The following is a 22,414-nucleotide window of genomic DNA, read 5'->3' as shown; positions in this document are numbered from 1 at the left end:
GAAAGTCATCAATCTTCATTGTTATTACATATAGTTAACAATAAAATTAGGTGAATGCTAATTTGTAAAAAGAAACGCTTCTCTGCAAAATACTCTGGCCCAGTAGGACTGTTGCCAATCATCAGAGCTGACACTCCCTCTCGCTTTACCCAAGGCGGGAGAAAACATTGAATGATTTTGCCGCCTCAAAAAAACAGGTATGTATATCCACCTAACTGAAAAAAAATTACAACTGACAATATACCCCACAATAAATAACTTAAGTACCTAAGTTATTATTTAATTAATCTTTTTGTCTTTGCAAGGATGTGAACTGTGTACTCATTGTTTCTCGGTCTATGGTGTCATGTAATACATAATAATCGTGTTTTGGCTACAAACTGCATTCGGTAGTGTTGCGTCAGTAGGAAGCGACGCTCGCTGTGATTGTGTTCGTGTAAAAAAAGTAAAGATACAAATAAAATGGCACCCGAAATTAAATACACTAAGGTTAGCACTTTTTAAAATATTTACGTAATTTTTCTTGTACCAAATTTTAACAAAGCTTATATAATTGCTTATTTTTTAAAGTTCAAGAGTTATTTTTGTATCGAAACGTAGCTCTTTTCTTTCTAATTAGAAACATAAAAAAAGTTTAGTTCGTTAAGAAATAAGAATCCAGTTAAGAGATTGTAAAACACTTTTCTGTATACTGTGTTAATTAAATTTAATTTTAATAATACCTACAAGAATGGTTGTGTTAAAAATTCACAAGTACTTTAATTATGCAAATATCGTGTTTAGTCTCAACGTCTCATCTAAGCGTTTTGATATTCTAGACACGTTTTTTAGACGTATGCCAGACAGTTTTATTATTACCGTTCTACAAAAAGGAACCTTGAAGCTTTATAATTAAGTACCATATTTGTTAAGTCTACTCATAAAGCATGGCTGGCTATACACATAATTATTGTTGATAAGGTGTGATATCATATATGAAAACGTGTATACTATGCAACAGACTAAATAATACTGCGATTATGTTATATGTGTGTTATCAAATACTTACATTGACGTAGGTGGGGTGATACTGATTACCTACTTATTAAGATAACAAAATGTAATATTACATAACATAACATCACATGTCTAAAAAAGCCGGTACACGCTGTTTTACCGGCTAATAAATATACAAAAATCTAACAGCTGTTTTTATTGAAAAAGCTGCTAGGTAGCCGCAGCTCCGGATCAGGCATCAGCTCTACTGGGCCCCATCTGTGGTGGTTCTTTGAGGCGCGCGTGGAACGTGACGCGCCGTACGCACGGGTCTGGTTCTGGTCGGGCGGCGAGCTACCCTTGCTCGCCCTCCGCAGACATAATACTAACCTTCTCTGTGAATTGAATCCCACCAAAACATAAATGTGAAAGGCTGCCAAGTTCGATAATATTTGAATGCTTCGCCTATAAAAGAAGTGAGATCTAAATAAGTACCAAGTTCCATACACAGACCTCAGTTAAAAATTATATAACTTGGCAAGTTTTAATGAAAACTTGTACAAAGAAAGTAAAATAAACTTGGCAAGTTTTCACACACTTTGTTATAAACCTACTAAACGCAATGAGTCAAGTATATAATTTTCTATTAAAACTTGCCAAGTTATATCATTTTTAACTGAGGTCTGTGTATGGAACTTGGTACTTATTTAGATCTCACTTCTTTTATAGGCGAAGCATTCAAATATTATCGAACTTGGCAGCCTTTCACATTTATGTTTTGGTGGGATTTCATTTATTTTTGTAAGGTTTATTTTCTTTTTTTCTTATTTTACTTTACTTTGACTAAATACAAATCTTCGTAACGAATTTTAGGTGGGTACGACCATTGGAAGATATAGATACATTTTTTGTTTTAGTTCCTTAGGGGTATGAATTTACACCTTCATTATTTTTAAAACCGACTCACACTTGGCCATTTTCAGATTTTTTCCTTTACCTTGACCTAAAGACCTACCTTCATGCCAAATTTCAAGTCAATACGACCATTGGAAGTGGTCTAGGTTTTTGATGAGTGAGTGAGTCAGTCAGTGAGTGTATAGTAAAAATAGCGATTTTCTGACGTCAATATCTCAAGACCTACAATAGGTACATTAATGAAATTTTGTATTTTAGATAAGTAAGTAGATCTCGACAGATACTAGAAATTTCATATGCGTAGATAAAATAGATTTTGAGTTAAAGGTGGGTCGAACTTGGCCCGAAATGGTTCGTGTAATATAACCCACGGCCGGTGTGTCGGTTTTTTTGCTCGAACTTGGCGGACACACTGCCGTGTGTCTAGATCCAAGATCTCAGATATACACAATAGTTGCCTACAGGGCTTCTAGACCAATAAAAAATCTACGTCCTTAACTGTACTTGATATTTTTTTTTTTTTATTATTCGAAAACATTTTTATCTTGACAGTACAAGGCTTTTATTCATTGTTTTGTTTTTCAGTTGTTCATTGACAACGAATGGGTGGACGCTAAAAGTGGTAAGACCTTCGAGACATACAACCCTCATGATGAATCCGTCATCGCAAGAGTCGCTGAGGGTGATAAGGTAGGTGTAAAACATCCTAGAAGAGTAGGATCATCATCATCAGCCGAGAGACGTCCACTGCTGAACAAAGGCCTCCCTTTTAGTCCTCCACGTAGAACGACAAGCCGCCACCTGCATCCACTGGCTCTCCGCCACTCTGACAATCAGATTAGGATATACGATTAGATCGGAGTAGGATCAACTACAAAAATACCATGAATCTATATTACAAAATTAGTAGTATAAAAGAGAAAAAAGAGAAAATCTTCTAATATGGCATCTTAAACTGTTTTCAGGAGGACGTAGACTTGGCAGTAGCTGCCGCGAAGCGCGCATTCCATCGCAACTCTGAATGGCGTTTAATGGACGCCTCCAAACGTGGGGAAATGCTTCGCAAATTTTCTGACCTCGTGGAAAGAGACCTCGATTATCTTGCAGAACTCGAGTCATACAATAATGGGATGGTATTGAAGTACTCCAAAGTTTTTGTTGGAGGGGCTATCAATATAGCCCGTCATTTGGCTGGATGTACTGACAAAATAACAGGACAAACCATTCCTGCAGGTAAAACACAATACTAGCATACTGCTAACATCGTTCACCTTTGTATTTAAACCAAGTGTCTACAAAAGTTCACTGTCAACAGATGGTGAAGTATTCTCTTACACCCTGAGACAACCCGTGGGAGTGTGCGCTATAATTCTACCCTGGAATGGTCCTATTTACCTATTTATTAGTAAAGTCTGCACTGCTTTAGCTGCTGGTAAGTCTATACTTAGTTTACTAACTGATTTGATTATAAGCTTGCGTTGTGTGAGTGAGGTTACCGGAGGCCCAATTCCCCCTTTCCCAATCTTCCCAATCCCCGATTTCCCAACAACTCTTAAATTGTTAGCAATTTGCCCCCAAAAGACCGGCAACGCACTTGTAATGCCTCTGCTGTTTCAAATGTCCATGGGCGGCGGCGATTGGTAATGGTACGCACATACCAAAATAAAATTAAAAAGAAGTCCAATTGTAAGGCCATTTTTAATATTACAATACCATTTAAGGTTGCACCGTGGTGGTGAAGCCAGCAGAACAGACACCACTATCAGCACTGGCGCTAGCGGCACTATTTGCCGAGGCCGGTCTCCCTAAGGGAGTGGTGAATATCATCAACGGGTTTGGCCCCGGAGCTGGTACCAGCCTTACTCACCACAGCGACGTCGCTAAAGTGTCTTTCACTGGCTCCGTTGAGGTATGTAATCCTGCAGTAGATTGTAGACTGGAGTATTTAAAGTATGGAATATAAATTCTATTACTGACTATTTTTTACCACAGGTAGGCAAACTGATTCAAATTGCATCTGGAGAGAGCAACCTGAAGCGTGTTACTCTTGAACTTGGTGGCAAGAGTCCCCTAATTATTATGAACGACGCCGATTGTAAGCCATTTATTAAAATTTATCCACCTACGCCATATTTGCAATGAAAAGTATTCTAATAACTTCTGTTATTTCAGTGAAAACGGCAGTTCAGTTTGCTGCACATGGAATTTTCTTCCACCAAGGGCAAGTTTGCATAGCAGCCTCACGTTTGTTTGTCCAGTCTGGAATTTATGATAAGTTTGTCGAAGCTGCAGTCGAGCACGCAAAAGGAATCAAGGTTGGAAACCCAACTGATCCTGACACAGAAAATGGCCCTCAGGTAATAGCAGACTTTAGAAAGCAACATAGCAAAATAATAAACACTTATATTTCTTATACTATTGACTTACATGTCGAGACTGCCTCGTTGGTCGAGTGGTCGCAAATGCGACTGCAGGACAAAGGGTCTCGGGTTCAGTTCCCGGGTCGGACAAGGAATTGCTGCACTTTTTTTCGTTTTTCGAAAATTTCTCAGTAGTAGCGCGTACTCTGGTATTTTGTACAGTATATGGCAATAGGCTCGCCCCCTGTTACATGGGACTTACAGCACAAATGGTGAAAAGTGGCATTACATACCGAATGTATGCCTCTGCCTACTCCTTCGGGTATAAAAGGCGGCACGTTGCATTATTGACTTGTATACCTATTGCTGTATGTTAGGCACTAATAAATATTTAAAATTCATAGATTGACGCTGCCATGATGAACACAATTTTAGGATATATTGAGAAAGGAAAATGCGAAGGAGCGAAGCTGTTGTGTGGTGGAAACAGGATCGGCACCACAGGTTATTACATTCAGCCCACAGTATTTGGAGATGTCACTGATAATATGACTATCGCGAAAGAAGAGGTACAATTGTAATAAAGACACTTTGTACATATACATATTCTAGCTTTATAATATATAATGTATGCTTTGAAACTATGTAATTGGCTTCAGAGCCCCATGTTTCTTTACCTATACATAACATAGGTACTATGTACTTAAGAAAGTAAGCCGTAGAGTTTCTAATAAATAAATAAATTACATTTTGTATTGATATTATCGTCATTTGACCTAAAGTTATATATGTATTTTCAGATCTTTGGCCCAGTACAAAGTATTCTGAAGTTTGATACTTTAGAAGAGGTTATTGAACGTGCTAATGCTTCAAACTATGGGCTGGCAGCTGGTATCTTTACAACAGATCTGAACACCGCTATGCAGTTCTCTAAGCACGTAGAGGCTGGTACTGTTTGGTATGACATCAAATATTTAGCTATATTTATTCATTAGATTCTTTAATATTTATTAAAAGAAATTCATTTGTTGAGTATGATGATAAACATTAAAAATTACGTGATTAACTACCGACGCAGACGACAAAGGGATTTATTTTTAACCTTCTATTTAGTAGATTTGTATACTTTACAGGATCAACACATATTTACAATTAACGCCACAGAATCCATTCGGAGGATTCAAAGAATCTGGAATCGGACGTGAAAAGTAAGTAATAAAATATTTTTAACAAGTACCTATTACCATACAAATAATCTGTCATTAGTACAACATTATAATTTACTCTGAAAAAAAAAAGATTTACTAGTGTCAAGTCACTTGATTAAACCATTATTTTCAATTAAAATTATCATAATAATACAAAAGCTAGTAGACGGCTTCGAAATATCCTCATTGCTTGTAGTTGATGGGTGCCTGAAAGACTTACAGCATTGCCACATTAAGTAGCAATGCTGAACCTTAGGACCATGGTAGTAGGCCAGATTTCGGTCACCTGAAGTGGTTGACACTTCAGTTAATATTTATTTTTAATTAATTTTGTATTTCTCTCACAATAATTAGGTATTACATAAAAATATTTAATAGAATGACTAATAGTTTTGTTTTATTTTTACTTTGCAGTAGTTTGGAGGGTATTCGAGAATTCACCGAAACAAAAACGATTGTCCTAGCATTGCCCAAGAAGGTTTAACGTTAAAGAAGCAGATCAAACAGTTGCCACTATATATGGCTACTATTTTTACGACATATTTGTATTTATTGCACATACATGCACATTATGTTAAGTTGTTTATAATCTACACGTTTTTTAAATAAAACAATTGTATTTTTTTCATAACAACTTGTTTTTATTTTTTCAAAACCTTAACTATATGACGTTGTGGTGTTATTGAATTGAATTGAATATTCATCAAATGCACCTAATATAACGATAATTAATTGTTTAACTATCAAAGAGTACCCAAAGTAAGTATTGGACAAGTGCACACATCTTTGCTACAATATAATTTATTTGTACAGAATGACATCCTGATCCAACTTATTATACTTACATTTAATAATATGAATATGTAAGTGTGTGTGTGTGTGTCTATTTGTTTGTCAATCTTTCACAGCAAAACGGAGCAACGAATTGTCAAGATTTTTAATTAGAAACAGTTATATAGGCTACTTTTTGTTTCTTTCCAATTCCCCATTTCCCTAAAAGCGGGAGGGAGAGTTTGTATGGAGCATTTCTCAATTCAACAAGAGTGAAACATTTTGAAATCATTTTAAAAATATTACAAAATAACACTTTAACTCACGTATAGATAAAATCGATAGTCTATCAATTAAGTTTGTTTTGAATCTGTGATTGCTGTTGTTATCGGTTCCATTCAGGTATGATGGATATGATCGCATTATGCATGTGTTTCCAAATCTCAAAAACAGATTGCCATTTCATGGAGTACCTATTAAGTATGATATCGTTTAGATAATTTAGTTTTTTTTATGGTATAAGCCGGTAAACTAGCAGGCGGATCACCTGATGGTAAGTAATCACCACCGCGCCGCCCATGGACATAGACAGAGGCGTTACAAGTGCGTTGCCGGCCTTTTGAGGGTTTTTTTTAGCCAGCCCACTTGTGCGAAAGCATGGTTCTTCTACTTTAGTTGATATTTCAACACAATAATTATCAATAGTAAATTCAATTACCAAAAGTCACGATACTTTTCCCAAATGAAATAGAGTATAACTATGCATAATATACGTTTCATGTATGTATGTGTGGTTGTACTTATTTCGCCGATAGACCATAAATGGGCTATAATCGCTTAAAGGTGTCGGTCATGCGCACGGAATCTCTATGATCGTGTGGGATGGCTATTTCAAGTCGTGTAAGAGATAAAGCCTTGTTTACACCTCGCTAGTAATTTTGTCAAGTAGTGAGCATTTAGTAGATTTGTTATGCCATGTTCATAGTTTCATACTACACTAGTACGTTAGTCGAGTAGTGAATGTTTACTAACTCTCTCTCGCTTCTATCTCAAAGTCAAATCGAGCTACAGAAAAGGGAGCTACTAAATACTCGTTACTCGACTAAAATACTAACGTGGTATGAACAAGGCATTACGCTTCGATTTTGTATCAAAACCAAGAGAGAAATTCTAAATACTCGCTACTTGATTAAATTACTAGCGAAGTGCGAACTAGCCATAACCGCTAACTGCATAGCAAGCTGGCCTCATCTAAATTACTGACAAGTACCAAGATAGATATCAGTCTAGAACTGTTCTATCCTACTCAAAGTAGAGTTATTGGACCATTAAAAATTGACGTTTTATAGTTGAACGTATACATTTTGAAATAAAAATTATTAATAGAACATAAGTACTTATATGCTAGGTTCTCTCAAGATTATAAATTGTATTGATATGACAAATTGGCGACATTCAAAATACTTACTGAATAACTTATTGTCATGATAATCTTGATAAATATACCTAACCTATTACCTACTTACATAAAGAACATAGAGACAACTTTTTTTGGTAAATCATTCAGTGACTTCGACGACGACGAGGCTCTCGCCTCGCCTAAGGGAATGTCAGACTCTTACTGACTAATAACCACCCCGTTCCTACTCCTGCTTTTCGAGCTGGAGCCCCGGTAAACCCACTAGTTAGTCCGCAGCTCACAAATAATAAAATACGATATTACACTCTAAAAAATAGTTAATAACACAAAATATTGGGTTAATATCAGTTAAAATAATTATTTTTTTGATAAATATCAAAGAAACAAATCAGTAACGATCTCAGATTAAACAACAACTTTATTTACCAAAAATAAAATTGATTAGTACCATCATAATAAATGCGTGATTCGGAGATGGTGTTTCTATTGTTAACTATGCTATGCTATAGCACAGCACATTGATTGTTAACAATAGAAGATAACTATAATAATGCTTTACTCTTATTGTAAGATAAACAAACTGAATAATCAAGAGCCTCATTAGACTATTATCACGTAGTTATCTTGTAGTATAATTGACTAGAAGGTGAAGATAGACCGACTTGTACATACATATCTACATGTAACTATAATTTGTAGGTCGTAGTTGGACTCTATTTCTCAGTCAACCTTGTTTAGTATTCAATGGCTTGTTGTTGAATTATACAGTGAGTCCACTTGAATTATATCCCACTTGGAATATCTAGAAGAGGTTGACAGATCCTACCTACTTATGTACATCCACTACTTCTAGATCTAGTTTGTTTTAAGTACCGTTATCATTGTAATAATTCATCATTATATACCATCGTTATAAAAATCATAAGCCAAGAGTAAGGTAAAGAAAATTCAAATCGGTTTAGTTAACAAGGAATAAAATATTAAATCTACAAGTGTGTTAACTTAAAACATTCCTGCATACCTACTATAAGTATGTAAAGTACCTTACAATTACCCAACTAGAAAATAATAAGAGATAAACTGCTGTTTATCTGTAGTGCCTTCAAAGAATTCCCGAAATAAACAAAAGGCATAATGAATTTCTAGACAAAATCAACAATAATATAGTTTCAGTTACGCAATTTCTCTGGAACCCAGCATAATTTCAAACTCCATTTTATCAACTCATGAAAGTCTGTGTGATACTATAATTAGAATACAATAATATTATTGAGAAAATTCTGAAGCACGATAAACCCGACTAGAAGAACAGCTAAAGCAAAGCTGTCAAACTTAGGGTCATCGCACCAATAAACGTCACGGACACAGCACGGCTCTGGCACGGCGTTTTTGCTTTGGAAGTAATAAAAAAGGCTGCAAGCGCGCTGCCAGCGCGCGGGAGGCATTATTCCTGGGTTGCAGCGGTGCCGTTGAAGTGTTATATCTCCTTTACCGCCACTCTACCAATAAAGCAGACAAAGAATTTCGTGTCTTCTAACAACATGTACATGTTGTTAGTCTACGTATGTATACCAGCTACTAAATGTTTTTCTACTACGTATGTATCTTCTCTATGTCAAAACGAGTCGTCTCACAAGCCGGTTTCTAACAAACCTACAATCAAATACCCATTTTTTTTACTAAGCTTATGTAAATATAAGAATCTATATATTAATACGTGATGCAAAAACTTTGGACCGTTTTTTACGAAAATTGCGCGGACGTAGGAGCATAAAATTTGGTACACTTATAGAAAATAATGCTTATAATGTACATTAAATCAATAAATAAAACATTACACACACATGCATAGTATCTGATCGTATTTGACAAAACGTCAAAATCAATAGACATTGCGATGATATTCTCACGTCTCATATGAAAAGAGTTTTATAAAAGAGTTTGTTTGAGTTTGAGTTAAATAAAAATTATCCTTGAAGGTATGTTAAGTGGTATTGTAAATTAAATCGTATATGGTTGAATTTCGACCACTAGGCGACCACTAGTACTTAATAATACCACAGGTTTAAAGAAATTCAAGCAATCATGTGGTCAACACATGACAAAAATTATTTGCACGTTGATATACATTTGGGCCAAACATTGCACAACGTTTTATTAACATTTCTAGACCAATTGGATCATCCAACCTACATAATAGGTATCACCCGACGGTGTAAAGTCCAGCGTGGTTCTTATGAGCCATTTAATCTTGATTGTTGCATTCAAACCTGTGTAGTCAGTGTACCTATGTACAATATGTACATATATGAAGTAGCTGTATCATTTAGCCCGTCTCACTGACCGACAGAAACACAGAATAGCTATGGGCGTGGCATATTGTTAACAAAACGGTATTCGTGTATTGCACAACATTATGAAATGTTATCACTTCAACTGTTATCGCAACACAGAGAAAGAAAAATACTCAATAAATCCATAAGCAGCAATTTTTAAATAACCACGTAATCTTGTTTTGATTTTCGATTTCATTAATATCAATGTGTTGTATGGAGCTTTTTACTACTGTTAAAGTTCAATGAAGAATATTTACAAGTTCATTTTACTGGAAAAAGAAAATAATACCTTGGACGAAAACATTTATACATATGATTGGAAACCTAACCTAGTAAAAATAAAAAGAAATTAAGAAAACTATGAAAACACCAATAAATAAAACAGCCAATACTCCACCTAAATATTACAATAACATTTTATGCAAATATTATTATCATAACTAAAGTTACAAACAATATCAACAACAGATGAAACTTAACATAATCTTTGTTAAACAGAATTTAGAACTCAAATTGGCTTCAACTAATCCTCGTACTGTAAACAACAATTTTTTGTTGACAACAAAATATGTCGGTAACGATGATATGCATGATTTTATCTGGTTTTTTAAACATAATATATCTCCATAGCACTTATGAGAGATTACGTTGCCTATTACGGCACCGGTTTGTATTCCAAAGAGTCGCATTCCGCGCGGCTGTCGTGTTGTGGACCGTATAGTGTATCAGTGAAAAATAATTTAACAAATTTAAATTAAAATAAAAATGGCACCAGAAATTAAATACACAAGGGTTTGTGTTGTTTTTTTTTTATCTAGCTGTAGAAAAAGTATTGTTTTTTATCTGTGCTTTACGCTTAGTGTGTTCTATAAGGTAATATTACGAGTCAAGGCCATTTTACTTGTAAATGTTTGGTTCGGGTAAATATTTGAGAGTGTTTAGTTTGAGTTAGAACTATTATAGTTCTATCATTATTTAATTTGTAGCACTATAAAATTTATTATTTAAAGATTTGAATATGATCTTAATTATTAAAAAAATAATTGTGTACTCAATCGAAAACTTTTTATTTATAAAGAAATTTAAAATATGAAAAAGACGAGATTTGATTCCGTGATTTTTTTTTTCTAATATTCTTAATTAAAAAATACGAATGGGTTTAGACTGCAAAGGGTAAAAAACATTTTCATTGAAATGAATACTTTTCGAAAAGTACCAAAAAAGTTCTTGGTTGGTTGACAATACTCTCGTGATTTATCTTTGATATAGTACGTGTAACCTTGTAACAAGGAACTGATATTTGACTTAGAGTAGACATCGCTGTTTACATGAGCCATGGGCCGTGGGTCTCATATAGCAAAAACTGGGCGTTACTTAAATTGAAGCCTACTTTCTGCATGGCCCACATAGAAAATATCTATTTTCTTCACTTAACACAAAAAATTACATTCCCTAATTATTTCGACAGAAAATCTTATGAGCCTAAACACATTTTTAGGGCTCAGCTTTACGCCACAACATAAAGAAATATTTTTTTTTCCAGTTGTTAATTGACAACGAATGGGTGGACGCTAAGAGTGGCAAAACTTTCGAGACATACAACCCTCATGATGGGTCCGTCATCGCCAAAGTCGCTGAGGGTGATAAGGTATAGTTTATTTGTAAATACATGGTATCGGTCGTTATGTGAACAAACATACTTATCAGGGTAGAATACTTTTGATTGATAAGTATTCATAATATCTTCTATAATATTTACAGGCAGACATAGACTTGGCAGTAGCTGCAGCAAAGCGCGCATTCCATCGCAACTCAGAATGGCGTCAGATGGACGCCTCCAAACGTGGAGAAATTCTTCGTAAGTTTTCTGATCTCATGGAAAGAGACCAGAAATACCTCGCTGAACTGGAATCCTACAACAATGGCATGGTACTAGCCCACGCCAAAACATTCATTGGCGGAGCTGTAGGTACAGTTAGATACTTCGCAAGCTGCGCTGATAAAGTAACAGGAGAAACTATACCTGCAGGTAAGAATCTCAGTCACATCTATTAATATTTTGGCCTTAACTTCTTTTTCATCATGTTTACTTAACTGTCAACAGATGGTGAAGTGTTCTCGTACACCCTAAGACAACCCATCGGCGTGTGTGGGTTAATCCTACCATGGAATGGTCCGATCTTCATCTTCGTCAGCAAAGTTTGCACAGCTCTTGCTGCAGGTAAGCCTAATTCCACATATTTATAATTAACAGTACTTTAAATTCCTAGAACCAAAATTGACATGACATGTTTGTATTTACTATTCAGGTTGCACTGTGGTGGTGAAGCCAGCAGAACAGACTCCACTTACAGCGCTCGTGCTTGCGGCATTGTTAGCTGAGGCTGGTCTCCCTAAGGGTGTGCTGAATGTTGTCAACGGTTTTGGACCAGGCGCTGGTAGCAGCCTTACTCACCACAGTGACGTCGCTAAAGTCTCTTTCACTGGCTCTGTTGAGGTAAGTCCTACTGAAAGTAAAGTGTTAAATACTAAGCCTTGTGCATATACAGTGGTATTAATTATCTTTGTTTTACCCATAGGTCGGAAAACTGATCCAACAGGCGTCAGGTGCCAGTAACTTGAAGAGGGTCACTCTCGAACTCGGTGGAAAGAGCCCTCTCATCATCATGAACGACGCTGATTGTAGGTTTTCAAAATATTTTAATGTCTATAATACTAGTCATTATATGATCATAGAAACTAAAAATAATTATATTTTCAGTAAATGTCGCCGTGCCTTATGCCGCTAATGCAGTGTTCTTCCATCAAGGACAAATCTGTATAGCAGCTTCCCGTTTATTCGTACAATCTGGTATCTACGACAAATTCGTTGAAGCTGCAGTCAAGTACGCACAGAGCATTAAAGTTGGAAACCCAGCAGATCCCACCACACAGAACGGACCTCAGGTAAGCTAAAAAGAGTTAGCACATAGCTCCCATTAATTATCACAAAAAAAGGAAAACGTTCATCTCAAAATAAACTGCACTATCGTTCAAATAAATGATTGTTTTTTTGTAGATTGACGAGAGTATGATGAACAAAGTTTTGGGATACATCGAAAAGGGAAAGCAAGAAGGCGCAAAGTTGCTATGTGGTGGTAACAGAATCGGTACTTCTGGTTACTACATCCAACCCGCAGTCTTCGTTAATGTCACTGATGATATGACCATCGCAAAGGAGGAGGTATTTATATGAAATATTCCGAATTACTATATTGATGTCTTGATTTTAGTTCGTAAATTATAATCTTATATTTAATTTCAGATCTTTGGCCCAGTACAAAGTATTCTGAAGTTTGATACTTTAGACGAAGCTATTGACCGAGCTAATGCTACAAACTATGGACTAGCAGCTGGAATCTTCACAACCGATCTTAATAATGCTCTGCAGTTCTCCAAACACGTCGAGGCCGGAACAGTTTGGTAAGATAACTACCTACTGAATCAAAATTTTTAACAATTAAAAGAATGTTGTATAATACAAATTATATTTAACTTTTAACAAAGCCTAATTATCGACTTAGTTGACTTACGTAACAAGTCAAATATTCGATGTCCTTACGCTTTTGCTCTGAAATGTAATTAACTAAGTAATTTGTGTTTATTACAATGGACTAAATCAATGTTAATATCTGCAGGGTCAACACATATCTGCACTTCACACCACAACAGCCATTCGGAGGATTCAAGGAATCTGGAATTGGCCGTGAAAAGTGAGTATTCTGAGCTTCTTGCAAACATTTTTTTCTTTCTTATAACAGTTCCTCAGCTAGGTCTTCTAGGACATGCAAGAGAAGTCATTGGCAATCACCCCTTCAAAAACATCTACTAGGGCTCTGCCCCGAGTTATAACCAAAGTTAACCGTCCAAATGTAATGATGTAGGGTCGGTTCATATTTGACGTAAAATACGGCGAGCTTATCTTCAGGCAAGTGTTTTTCTATACATTTATCTGTTCTGGCGTTACGTGATCACTAATACGCGACGTATGCTCCTTCAGATATAAACAGACCCTTAAGGTTTTCATAAAATGTAAACTTTGAAAAATCTTAAGGCAATTTATTAGGACATCGGTGTTGATTACGGGCCAAAACTTTTTGCTTATAGCAGAACAATCCATTCAACACTTTTTGCTCAACCAGGAAATTTAAACTCAACGTCACGCCAACAATCAATGCTTCCTACTCCAACACGACAAACCAATATATTTATTTCTTTCTTAAAAAGTTTGTGTACTTTCTTTCATATTTATTGTATTTTAATGCAATTTTCATTTCATTTTCCAGTGGTTTGGACTCGCTGCTAGCTTACACCGAGGTGAAAACTGTCGCCGTCGCCTTACCAAAGAAAGTCTGAAGCAATTTAATTTATTTTCCTTAGTTGTAAGACTCACAAAATAGATTTATATATTGTATGAAAATCGTTTATGAAATCGTATTTAAATCGGTTGTAACTTTTAATGCTTTTTTAAATAAACTATTAAGAATGAAATGTCGTTTATCCTTTTTTTCTCCATTTCACAATTTGCATTAGGTATCCTTTAGATCTTCGTACCTATCTGAATCAACATTTTAAACTCACATAGTAAAACGGATACCTGGTACCATGCATAATGAGGTAACCTTGACAATAATTGCAGGATTGTTGCTCACGTATTATCCACACATATGAATCACTATTTATGTACATGTTGCTGTCATTAGTGATATTATATCCTAGATATATCATTAGACATATGACTGCCGGACAAGGGGTCTCGGGTTCGAATCCCGGATCGGGCAAAGTATTGCTGAGCTTTTCGTAAAATTTTCAGTAGTAGCACGGTGTCTGGAATTGTGTATGGCAATAGGCTCACCCCCTATTACATGGGACTATAACACAAATGGTGAAAAGTGGGTGTACATTGTATAACGGCATTACGTGTCGTAATGAGCACCTCTGCCTACCCCTTCGGGGATTAAATGCTTGACGATATGTAATGTATCATTACACCTTTAATAAAAAGTTCCAACAAAAAGGAGCTCATCTTCATTTTCTTAATAAAGTTTGCCTTTTGATGGCAATTACCTTAAACCACGTACATTTTGACCATCAATGTTCTCTGAAGTTTGCAACCGTGCTTTTGCAAGCATGATTTTCGAACTATTCATGCAGAATTGTGGTCTCGGTCTCGAGCAAATATGTGTATTTATGTAGCCTTCTGGCAATGTTTGCACTCGGAGTACCTAAGTAACGCTAGAACACAAGATATATAACAACTGTATATATAAAATATGAGTTATTTACTAGTTTTACCTTTTCTCCGTATTACCAGTTTCGCCCCTAGGATGCAGTGCCCGTCTCAAAGAGCCATCAGACCACCACAGAAAGGGCCCAGTAGAGCTGATACCTGATCCAGAGCTGCGGACTACCTAGCGTGTTTACCGGGGCTCCGGCTCGAAAAGCAGGAGTAGGAACGGAGTGGTTTTTAGTCAGTAAAAGTCTGACACTCTCTTTGGCCTCGCACATGGCGGGAAAAGTCATTGACAGATTAATGTAGCATTCGAGATTTGCGTCAACGCCTTTTTTTTTGCTTTCTCATTAGCAACTTGAATTTATTCAATGAAATATATATTTCTCTAAAAGTAGAGCTTCTTTCGCTTTACAGAAACGTTGTGGAATTAAAAAGTCGGCCATAATTTCAAATTTTGTTTAGCCAATAACTGTTAAGTTTTATGGGAATATAAATGTACTGAGAAAACCTCTACTAATTTCTACTGGAGCTACTGGTACCCCTTAGTAAACCGTTATTTTTAATTAAGTTATAAAAGTTGTTTAAAGTAAAATGTTTTCTCGTCATTCGCCAAAATTTATTGATGTAAAGTATGTATGTAATATCTATTTTATTTCTGACACAATCATAAGCAGTTCATCAACACACGTAACTATTAATTATACTTAGATAGTAAGTACTGACCGTGATTGAATGAATACACAGATGATCTGTGGGGGTGAAACAGTGCTATCATCGGGATATTTCACAATATTATGACACAATTTAGAGTGCCCGAGAACCACGTTGAAAATTGTGGATTTACAATATACTAGTCATGATTACATACATTATTACATATATTCATTATGACTTGCGAAATTTTTGAAAACATGAAAATGTTGCATCAGCTCGCTAAAACAAATAAAGCGTATAATGTAATGTACTTAGAATAATGTTTTTTTTTATGCCCCACATTAGGATTTTCTCCTGTGTCGTGGGTGCGTTTACAAACATACAACTTCACATGCACATGACACCCAGACCCGAAACAACAATTTGTGGATGTGGAAGAGTTGCTCCGTGCGGGAATCGAACCCGCTACACGTTGCACGGCAGCCAGTTGCCTAGCCACCGCGCCAATCGTGCAGTCAAAATAATGTAACAACTAACTTAGCTATAAATGCACGGAAAATATAGAAAACTTTGAAATTTGAACGCTTCAAGGGCAGTCACACACCCTTCACTAGTAACTCTTCTAGTTGTGCAGAAACGGGTGACACTAATCGCTTACCATTAGGAGATTCATTTACTAGTCTACCCTTAGAAAAGCCTTACCTTAGTATTATCGTACCATATCCTTTGCATAGTGTTGCTTTTCGGAATACTAAATATGGACTCTTATATCTATACTAATATTATAAAACTGAAGAGTTTGTTTGTTTGTTTCAACGCGCTAATCTCAGGAAATACTGGTCCGATTTGAATAATTATGTTTGTGTTGGATAGTGCATTTATTGAGGAAGGCTATAGGCTATAAAACATCACGCTACGATTTCTAGGAGCCGAGCAGGGCGGGTGAAACCGCGCGATAGTAGCTAGTGGTAGATAAAAATATACACTGTCATCGTTATCTGTGTGTAAATTGTAGTGATGTTTGCAAAACTTAGGATTAGTTGATTGATTTGATAATTTTAAAGATGGTATCTGTTTATCATGTCTATTTAAAATAGCTAATTACGCAAAGGATATGGTAAGATTATACTAAAGTATAGCTTTTTAACCCCCGACGCAAAAAGAGGGGTGTTATAAGTTTGACGTGTCTGTTTGTCTGTGGCATCATAACTCCCGAACGCATGTAGAGATTTCAATTTAGTTTTTTTTGTATCAAAGATGACTTATGTGCGAGTGTTCTTATAGGTAGCGATGACAGTGCATATTTCATCTAACATATAAAAGACGATGCTTGGTATTCCGAAACGATAAGTTCATCGAGACTTGAGTAGTGACATTATACGTTATACAGTATATTGTACATTATATTAGTGATATTTTTTTAAATCAAAAATGGCTCCCGAAATTAAATACACTAAGGTTTGTGTTTTCTGTGTTCTTTATACAGTTTTGTCATTCATCTTTAAAATATTTTCATGTTTGTTACATAGGATACCATCCAGTTTTCATATTTTTTTATTAAAGTACGAACTCCTATTTTTGAATAATGAATAAAGAAGCATATAGAATGGAATCAGGCGTTATTTTGCGGAAATCAGTGCTACACTAAGAATACAATAAGATTTTTGGTTTTAATTCCGCTTATACATGTATTTTTTAACATGCGGTGTGCAGCACCGGCTTTCTGCCCGCAATTAAATGCTAATGCAGCAGAGGTCATTAGGAAATTTATTTGCTAGTTTACCCTTAAAAAGTTGCGGACAACGTAAAAGGTTACTGGGGCTCCGGCTCAAAGCAGGAGAAGGAACGGGGTGGTTTTTAGTCAGTAAGAGTCTGACACTCCCTCCCGCCTCACCCAAGGCGGGAGAAGTCATTGGACGATTTTCCCCCCTCAAAAAAAAAGCCTACCCTTAAAAAGCCTTACTTTAATATAATCTTACCATATCCTTTGCGTAATTAGCTATTTTAAATAGACATGATAAACAGTTACCATCTATAAAATAATCAAATCAATCAACTAATCCTAAGTTTTGCAAACATCACTACAGTTTACACACAGATAACGATGACAGTGCATATTTTTATCTACCATATATAAGACAATGCTTGCTATTCCGAAACGATAAGTTCATCGAGACTTGAATAGTGACATTATACGTTATACAGTATATTGTACATTATATTAGTGATAATTGTTTTAAATCAAAAAATGGCTCCCGAAATTAAATACACTAAGGTTTGTGTTCTCTGTGTTCTATTTCCAATTTTGTCATTCATCTTTAAAATATTTTCATGACTGTTGCAAAGGAAACCATCCAGTTTTTATATTTTTTTATTAAAGTTTGAATTCCTACTTATGAATAATGAGTGAAGAAATAATAGTTTATATTTTTACTTTTCAAATCAAGTATAAATGACAGTTTTGAACAGAAGTAACCACTTATGTTCAAAACTGTCATTTTCATATTTTAATTGCTATTATTTCGGTATAGCATCTTCAGTATAACGAAATAATAGCAATTAAAATATATTTAAAGACAAATACGATATTTTAAACAAAAGTTATATAATAAAGAGATAATATATAATAACATACAATCGAAGCAACTAAAGATAAAGCAGATAAACAAATTACTGTATTGTTAATTGAAATCAAAAGAAGATTAGATTATGTACTTACTGATATTACATTTATACATTTCTGCGACAGAAAATATTTATAGGCATTCCTCTAAATGTTTCTTCTAACATATTTGTATTATTTTATTGTGTTCATATAACATTACCTATAAAAGTAAATAAAGTGTTATATTATTACATCAACATATATTTATTTCCAGTTGTTCATTGACAACGAATGGGTGGACGCTAAGAGTGGTAAGACCTTCGAGACATATAGCCCTCATGATGGATCCGTCATCGCCAGAGTCGCTGAGGCTGATAAGGTACTTATGACTTCCGAATACATTTTTCATATATTGAACGTATTAGGTGCTCACTTCTTTACTCCGTTTTCGTCCAATGCTGGACTTAGGTTTTCCAATTAGTTTTACATCATGTTACTGAGCCCGATCTTTGGATCTTCGTATCCAACCACTGCCAGGCAGTACTGCCTGGGTGGAAGGCGCTCTACATTATGTTTGCCTAAGCATGGTCTTAAATCCTCTATACTTTCCAATCGGTTTATGATACCATAATCGGTTTGCGACCAAAGAAACTAGACCATGATGTCGTTAATTTTATTCTTCTGTCTGATTAACTCGTTTCGAATACGATCATTCAGAAAAACTCAAACTCTCTTTTCAGATCACAGTGTTACTTTTAAATTGGTGGTCAGTTAGTGTTTTTTTTACCTCATATAGACATACTCCTAAACAAAATCAAGCGGAGACCCATTGAAGACAACAGGCTCATTACACTTCGCAGTCTTCCGTATTATCTGCTTATGGTTGTAATCTTATGATACATTCTTCTCGATTCCTTTTAGAGTCATGTCTTTCTGCGATATGAAAACAATACCTACTGCCTACAATCTGAATTCAATTCACAAAAAGAGAATACACATCCATACATTTACGAATTCTCATATTTCCTTCTGATGTTTCCAGGAAGACGTAGACTTGGCAGTAGCTGCAGCAAAGCGTGCATTCCATCGCAACTCAGAATGGCGTCAGATGGACGCCTCCAAACGTGGAGAAATACTTTACAAATTTTCTGATCTCGTAGAAAGAGACCAGACATACCTCGCTGAGTTGGAATCCTACAACAATGGCATGGTACTAGCCCACGCCAAAACATTCGTCGGCGGAACTGTGGGTACAGTTAGGTTCTTCGCAAGCTGCGCTGATAAAGTCACAGGAGAAACTATACCTGCAGGTAAAATGACAACACACATTTGCTAAGCAATGTTCATCCAGTTGCATTCTCTACAAGTCTCCTCTTTCGTCTACAGATGGTGAAGTTTTCTCATACACCCTGAGACAACCCGTGGGCGTGTGCGCTTTAATTCTGCCATGGAATGCCCCAATTGCTATGTTCCTTAGCAAAGTCTGCACAGCTCTTGCAGCAGGTGAGGCTCATTCAATTTACGTTTATTATTATTATTGAATACCAAGAGCTTGACGTGTATTGAAATTTCATATTTTTATGCTACTTTTTAGGTTGCACCGTGGTGGTGAAACCAGCAGAGCAGACACCACTTACGGCACTTGTGCTTGCGGCACTTCTGGCGGAAGCTGGTCTCCCCAAGGGAGTGGTAAATGTTGTCACCGGTTTTGGACCAGGCGCTGGTACCAGCCTCACTCACCACAGTGACGTCGCTAAGGTGTCTTTCACTGGCTCTCTCGAGGTAAGTCTAACAGAAAATAAGGAAACTACTTCGCGTGTACTCAAAGTAAATATAGGCAATAATAAACATTTTGTCCATAGGTCGGAAAACTGATCCAACAGGCGTCAGGTGCCAGTAACTTGAAGAGGGTCACTCTCGAACTCGGTGGAAAGAGCCCTCTCATCATCATGAACGACGCTGATTGTAGGTTTTCAAAATATTTTAATGTCTACAATACTAGCCTTTATATAACCACAGGAACTAAAAATATTTATTCATATTTTCAGTAAACGTTGCCGTCCCCTATGCCGCTAATGCAGTGTTCTTCCTTCAAGGACAAATCTGTATAGCAGCTTCCCGTTTATTCGTACAATCTGGTATCTACGACAAATTCGTTGAAGCTGCTGTCAAGTACGCACAGAGCATTAAAGTTGGAAACCCAGCAGATCCCACCACACAGAACGGACCTCAGGCAAGTTAAGAAGAATTAAAAAAAATGCTAATGATGAAAAAAAGGAAAACGTTCATGTGTTCATCACAAAATAAACTGCACTACCGTTAAAGTAAAAGATTGTTTTTAACAAAACTCTAATTCTGTAGGTTGACGAGACTATGATGAACAAAGTTTTGGGATACATCGAGAAGGGAAAGCAAGAAGGCGCAAAGTTGCTATGTGGTGGTTACAGAGTCGGTACTTCTGGTTACTACATTCAACCCGCAGTCTTCGCTAACGTCACTGATGACATGACCATCGCAAAGGAGGAGGTATGTATTTGGAACATTACGATGCAGTACCTAATCTGGAGGCACGGCAGTGTCTCCGTGTAGTCGAGCAAAAAAGCGGCATTATTTATACCTATCGTTAATTTTGTCTTACTAATTGGGAACCTGCATTTAATTTCAGATCTTTGGCCCAGTACAAAGTATTCTGAAGTTTGACACTTTAGAGGAGGCTATTGACCGAGCTAACGCTACAAACTACGGACTAGCAGCTGGTATTTTCACAAGCAATCTTAACAATGCTCTGCAGTTCTCCAAACACGTCGAGGCCGGAACAGTTTGGTAAGATAACTATCTACTTGGTGTACACGAATACTTTTTTACTAAAAGAATTTTATTAAAAATACTTTGTGTTAAACTCTATCTAATTCTTCAAAGTTCGGTGGACTAATAGGTACTACTTACACGTGAAATACTAACACCTAATGTTATTTTTACAGGGTCAACACTTATTTGCATTTCGCCCCACAACAGCCGTTCGGAGGATTCAAAGAATCTGGAATTGGCCGAGAGAAGTGAGTATTATTTAGATAGAGATAATTACTTCTACTATTATTATGACTGCACGGCTTGCGCAGTGGTTAAGCAACTGGCTATTGGCTGTTGCGACTTGCGACAGTAGCACTCTCTGTTTCTGAATAAACTTTCAATCTACTATCACCAACTTCAACCCACCGGCCGAAAGTTTTTAATTTTCATAGGTAGCCCTCCATATAAGACGGTTTGGCATAATTTCATAAGTATATTTAAAGTACATACCTACATAATATCATCGCACCTGTCTCTGTCTCTCATTGGGGTAGGAAGAGGTAACTCATGGAAGGCCAAATGACATGTCATCATTAAAGTTCAATCATTAAGGTTTAAGGTTAAGGTTTGCCATCATCTCCCATCCCAGTCCATCGCAGTAGTGTCACGAACTGTTGATAATGCATACTTATTGTTAGTGGTTTTATTTCTCTTTTTCCATTTTTTATCTAATTATGGATTGTTTTTATTATTTTCAGTGGAGTGGACTCATTACTAGCTTACACCGAAGTGAAGACTGTCGCCGTTAACTTACCTAAAATAGTTTAAATCTATGAAATTATTGATGTTCCTAATTCTGAAAATCACAAAATTGATACCCTACACAAAGTATTGAAATATTTTTAAGGTATTAATGAATTTATTGTTATAATTATTTAATTAAGATGGAAGCTACCTATACTGTTTTACAATTTTTAAAATAAATGTTGTATTAAGATTTTTTTTATTTGATTTCTCGGTTGGTTGCACACTTGAACGAACGTATGTCCGTACAACGCGTACGTGTACATTCTTTTGAATATAATAACATGATACTACATCATCATCA

General features: G+C 36.0%; 3 protein-coding genes across 4 annotated transcripts; all 3 read left to right on the top strand.

Annotated features, from left to right (window-relative positions):
- Positions 1-325: 325 nt before the first annotated feature.
- On the top strand, positions 326-6,083 carry LOC118268491 (aldehyde dehydrogenase 1A1). Its single transcript, XM_050706235.1, has 11 exons — positions 326-489; positions 2,476-2,580; positions 2,856-3,123; positions 3,206-3,322; positions 3,612-3,799; positions 3,883-3,985; positions 4,063-4,247; positions 4,655-4,819; positions 5,051-5,208; positions 5,384-5,458; positions 5,873-6,083. Exons 1-11 carry the CDS (start codon positions 463-465, stop codon positions 5,940-5,942), a joined length of 1,461 nt encoding a protein of 486 aa, XP_050562192.1. The 5' UTR covers positions 326-462; the 3' UTR covers positions 5,943-6,083.
- Positions 6,084-10,609: 4,526 nt separating this feature from the next.
- LOC118268489 (aldehyde dehydrogenase, cytosolic 1-like) lies at positions 10,610-14,515 on the top strand. Its single transcript, XM_035583009.2, has 11 exons — positions 10,610-10,777; positions 11,529-11,633; positions 11,747-12,014; positions 12,090-12,206; positions 12,295-12,482; positions 12,565-12,667; positions 12,747-12,931; positions 13,044-13,208; positions 13,290-13,447; positions 13,663-13,737; positions 14,311-14,515. Exons 1-11 carry the CDS (start codon positions 10,751-10,753, stop codon positions 14,378-14,380), a joined length of 1,461 nt encoding a protein of 486 aa, XP_035438902.2. The 5' UTR covers positions 10,610-10,750; the 3' UTR covers positions 14,381-14,515.
- A 2,700-nt stretch (positions 14,516-17,215) lies between these two features.
- On the top strand, positions 17,216-22,303 carry LOC118268490 (aldehyde dehydrogenase 1A1). 2 transcript variants are annotated; one of them, XM_035583011.2, is made up of 11 exons: positions 17,216-17,369; positions 18,791-18,895; positions 19,559-19,826; positions 19,903-20,019; positions 20,111-20,298; positions 20,379-20,481; positions 20,565-20,749; positions 20,878-21,042; positions 21,182-21,339; positions 21,498-21,572; positions 22,065-22,303. In XM_035583011.2, exons 1-11 carry the CDS (start codon positions 17,343-17,345, stop codon positions 22,132-22,134), a joined length of 1,461 nt encoding a protein of 486 aa, XP_035438904.2. In that variant the 5' UTR covers positions 17,216-17,342; the 3' UTR covers positions 22,135-22,303. The 2 variants fall into 2 exon arrangements, with proteins under 2 accessions (XP_035438904.2, XP_035438903.2); XM_035583010.2 differs by lacking the exon at positions 17,216-17,369 and adding an exon at positions 18,038-18,186.
- The last annotated feature ends 111 nt before the right edge of the window (positions 22,304-22,414 follow it).

Source organism: Spodoptera frugiperda, chromosome 29, assembly GCF_023101765.2.
Source record: "Spodoptera frugiperda isolate SF20-4 chromosome 29, AGI-APGP_CSIRO_Sfru_2.0, whole genome shotgun sequence".
Classification (NCBI taxonomy): Eukaryota; Metazoa; Arthropoda; class Insecta; order Lepidoptera; family Noctuidae; genus Spodoptera; species Spodoptera frugiperda.
The sequence above is the reverse complement of the archived record's forward strand: the minus strand, read 5'-3'. Positions and strand labels throughout refer to the sequence as shown.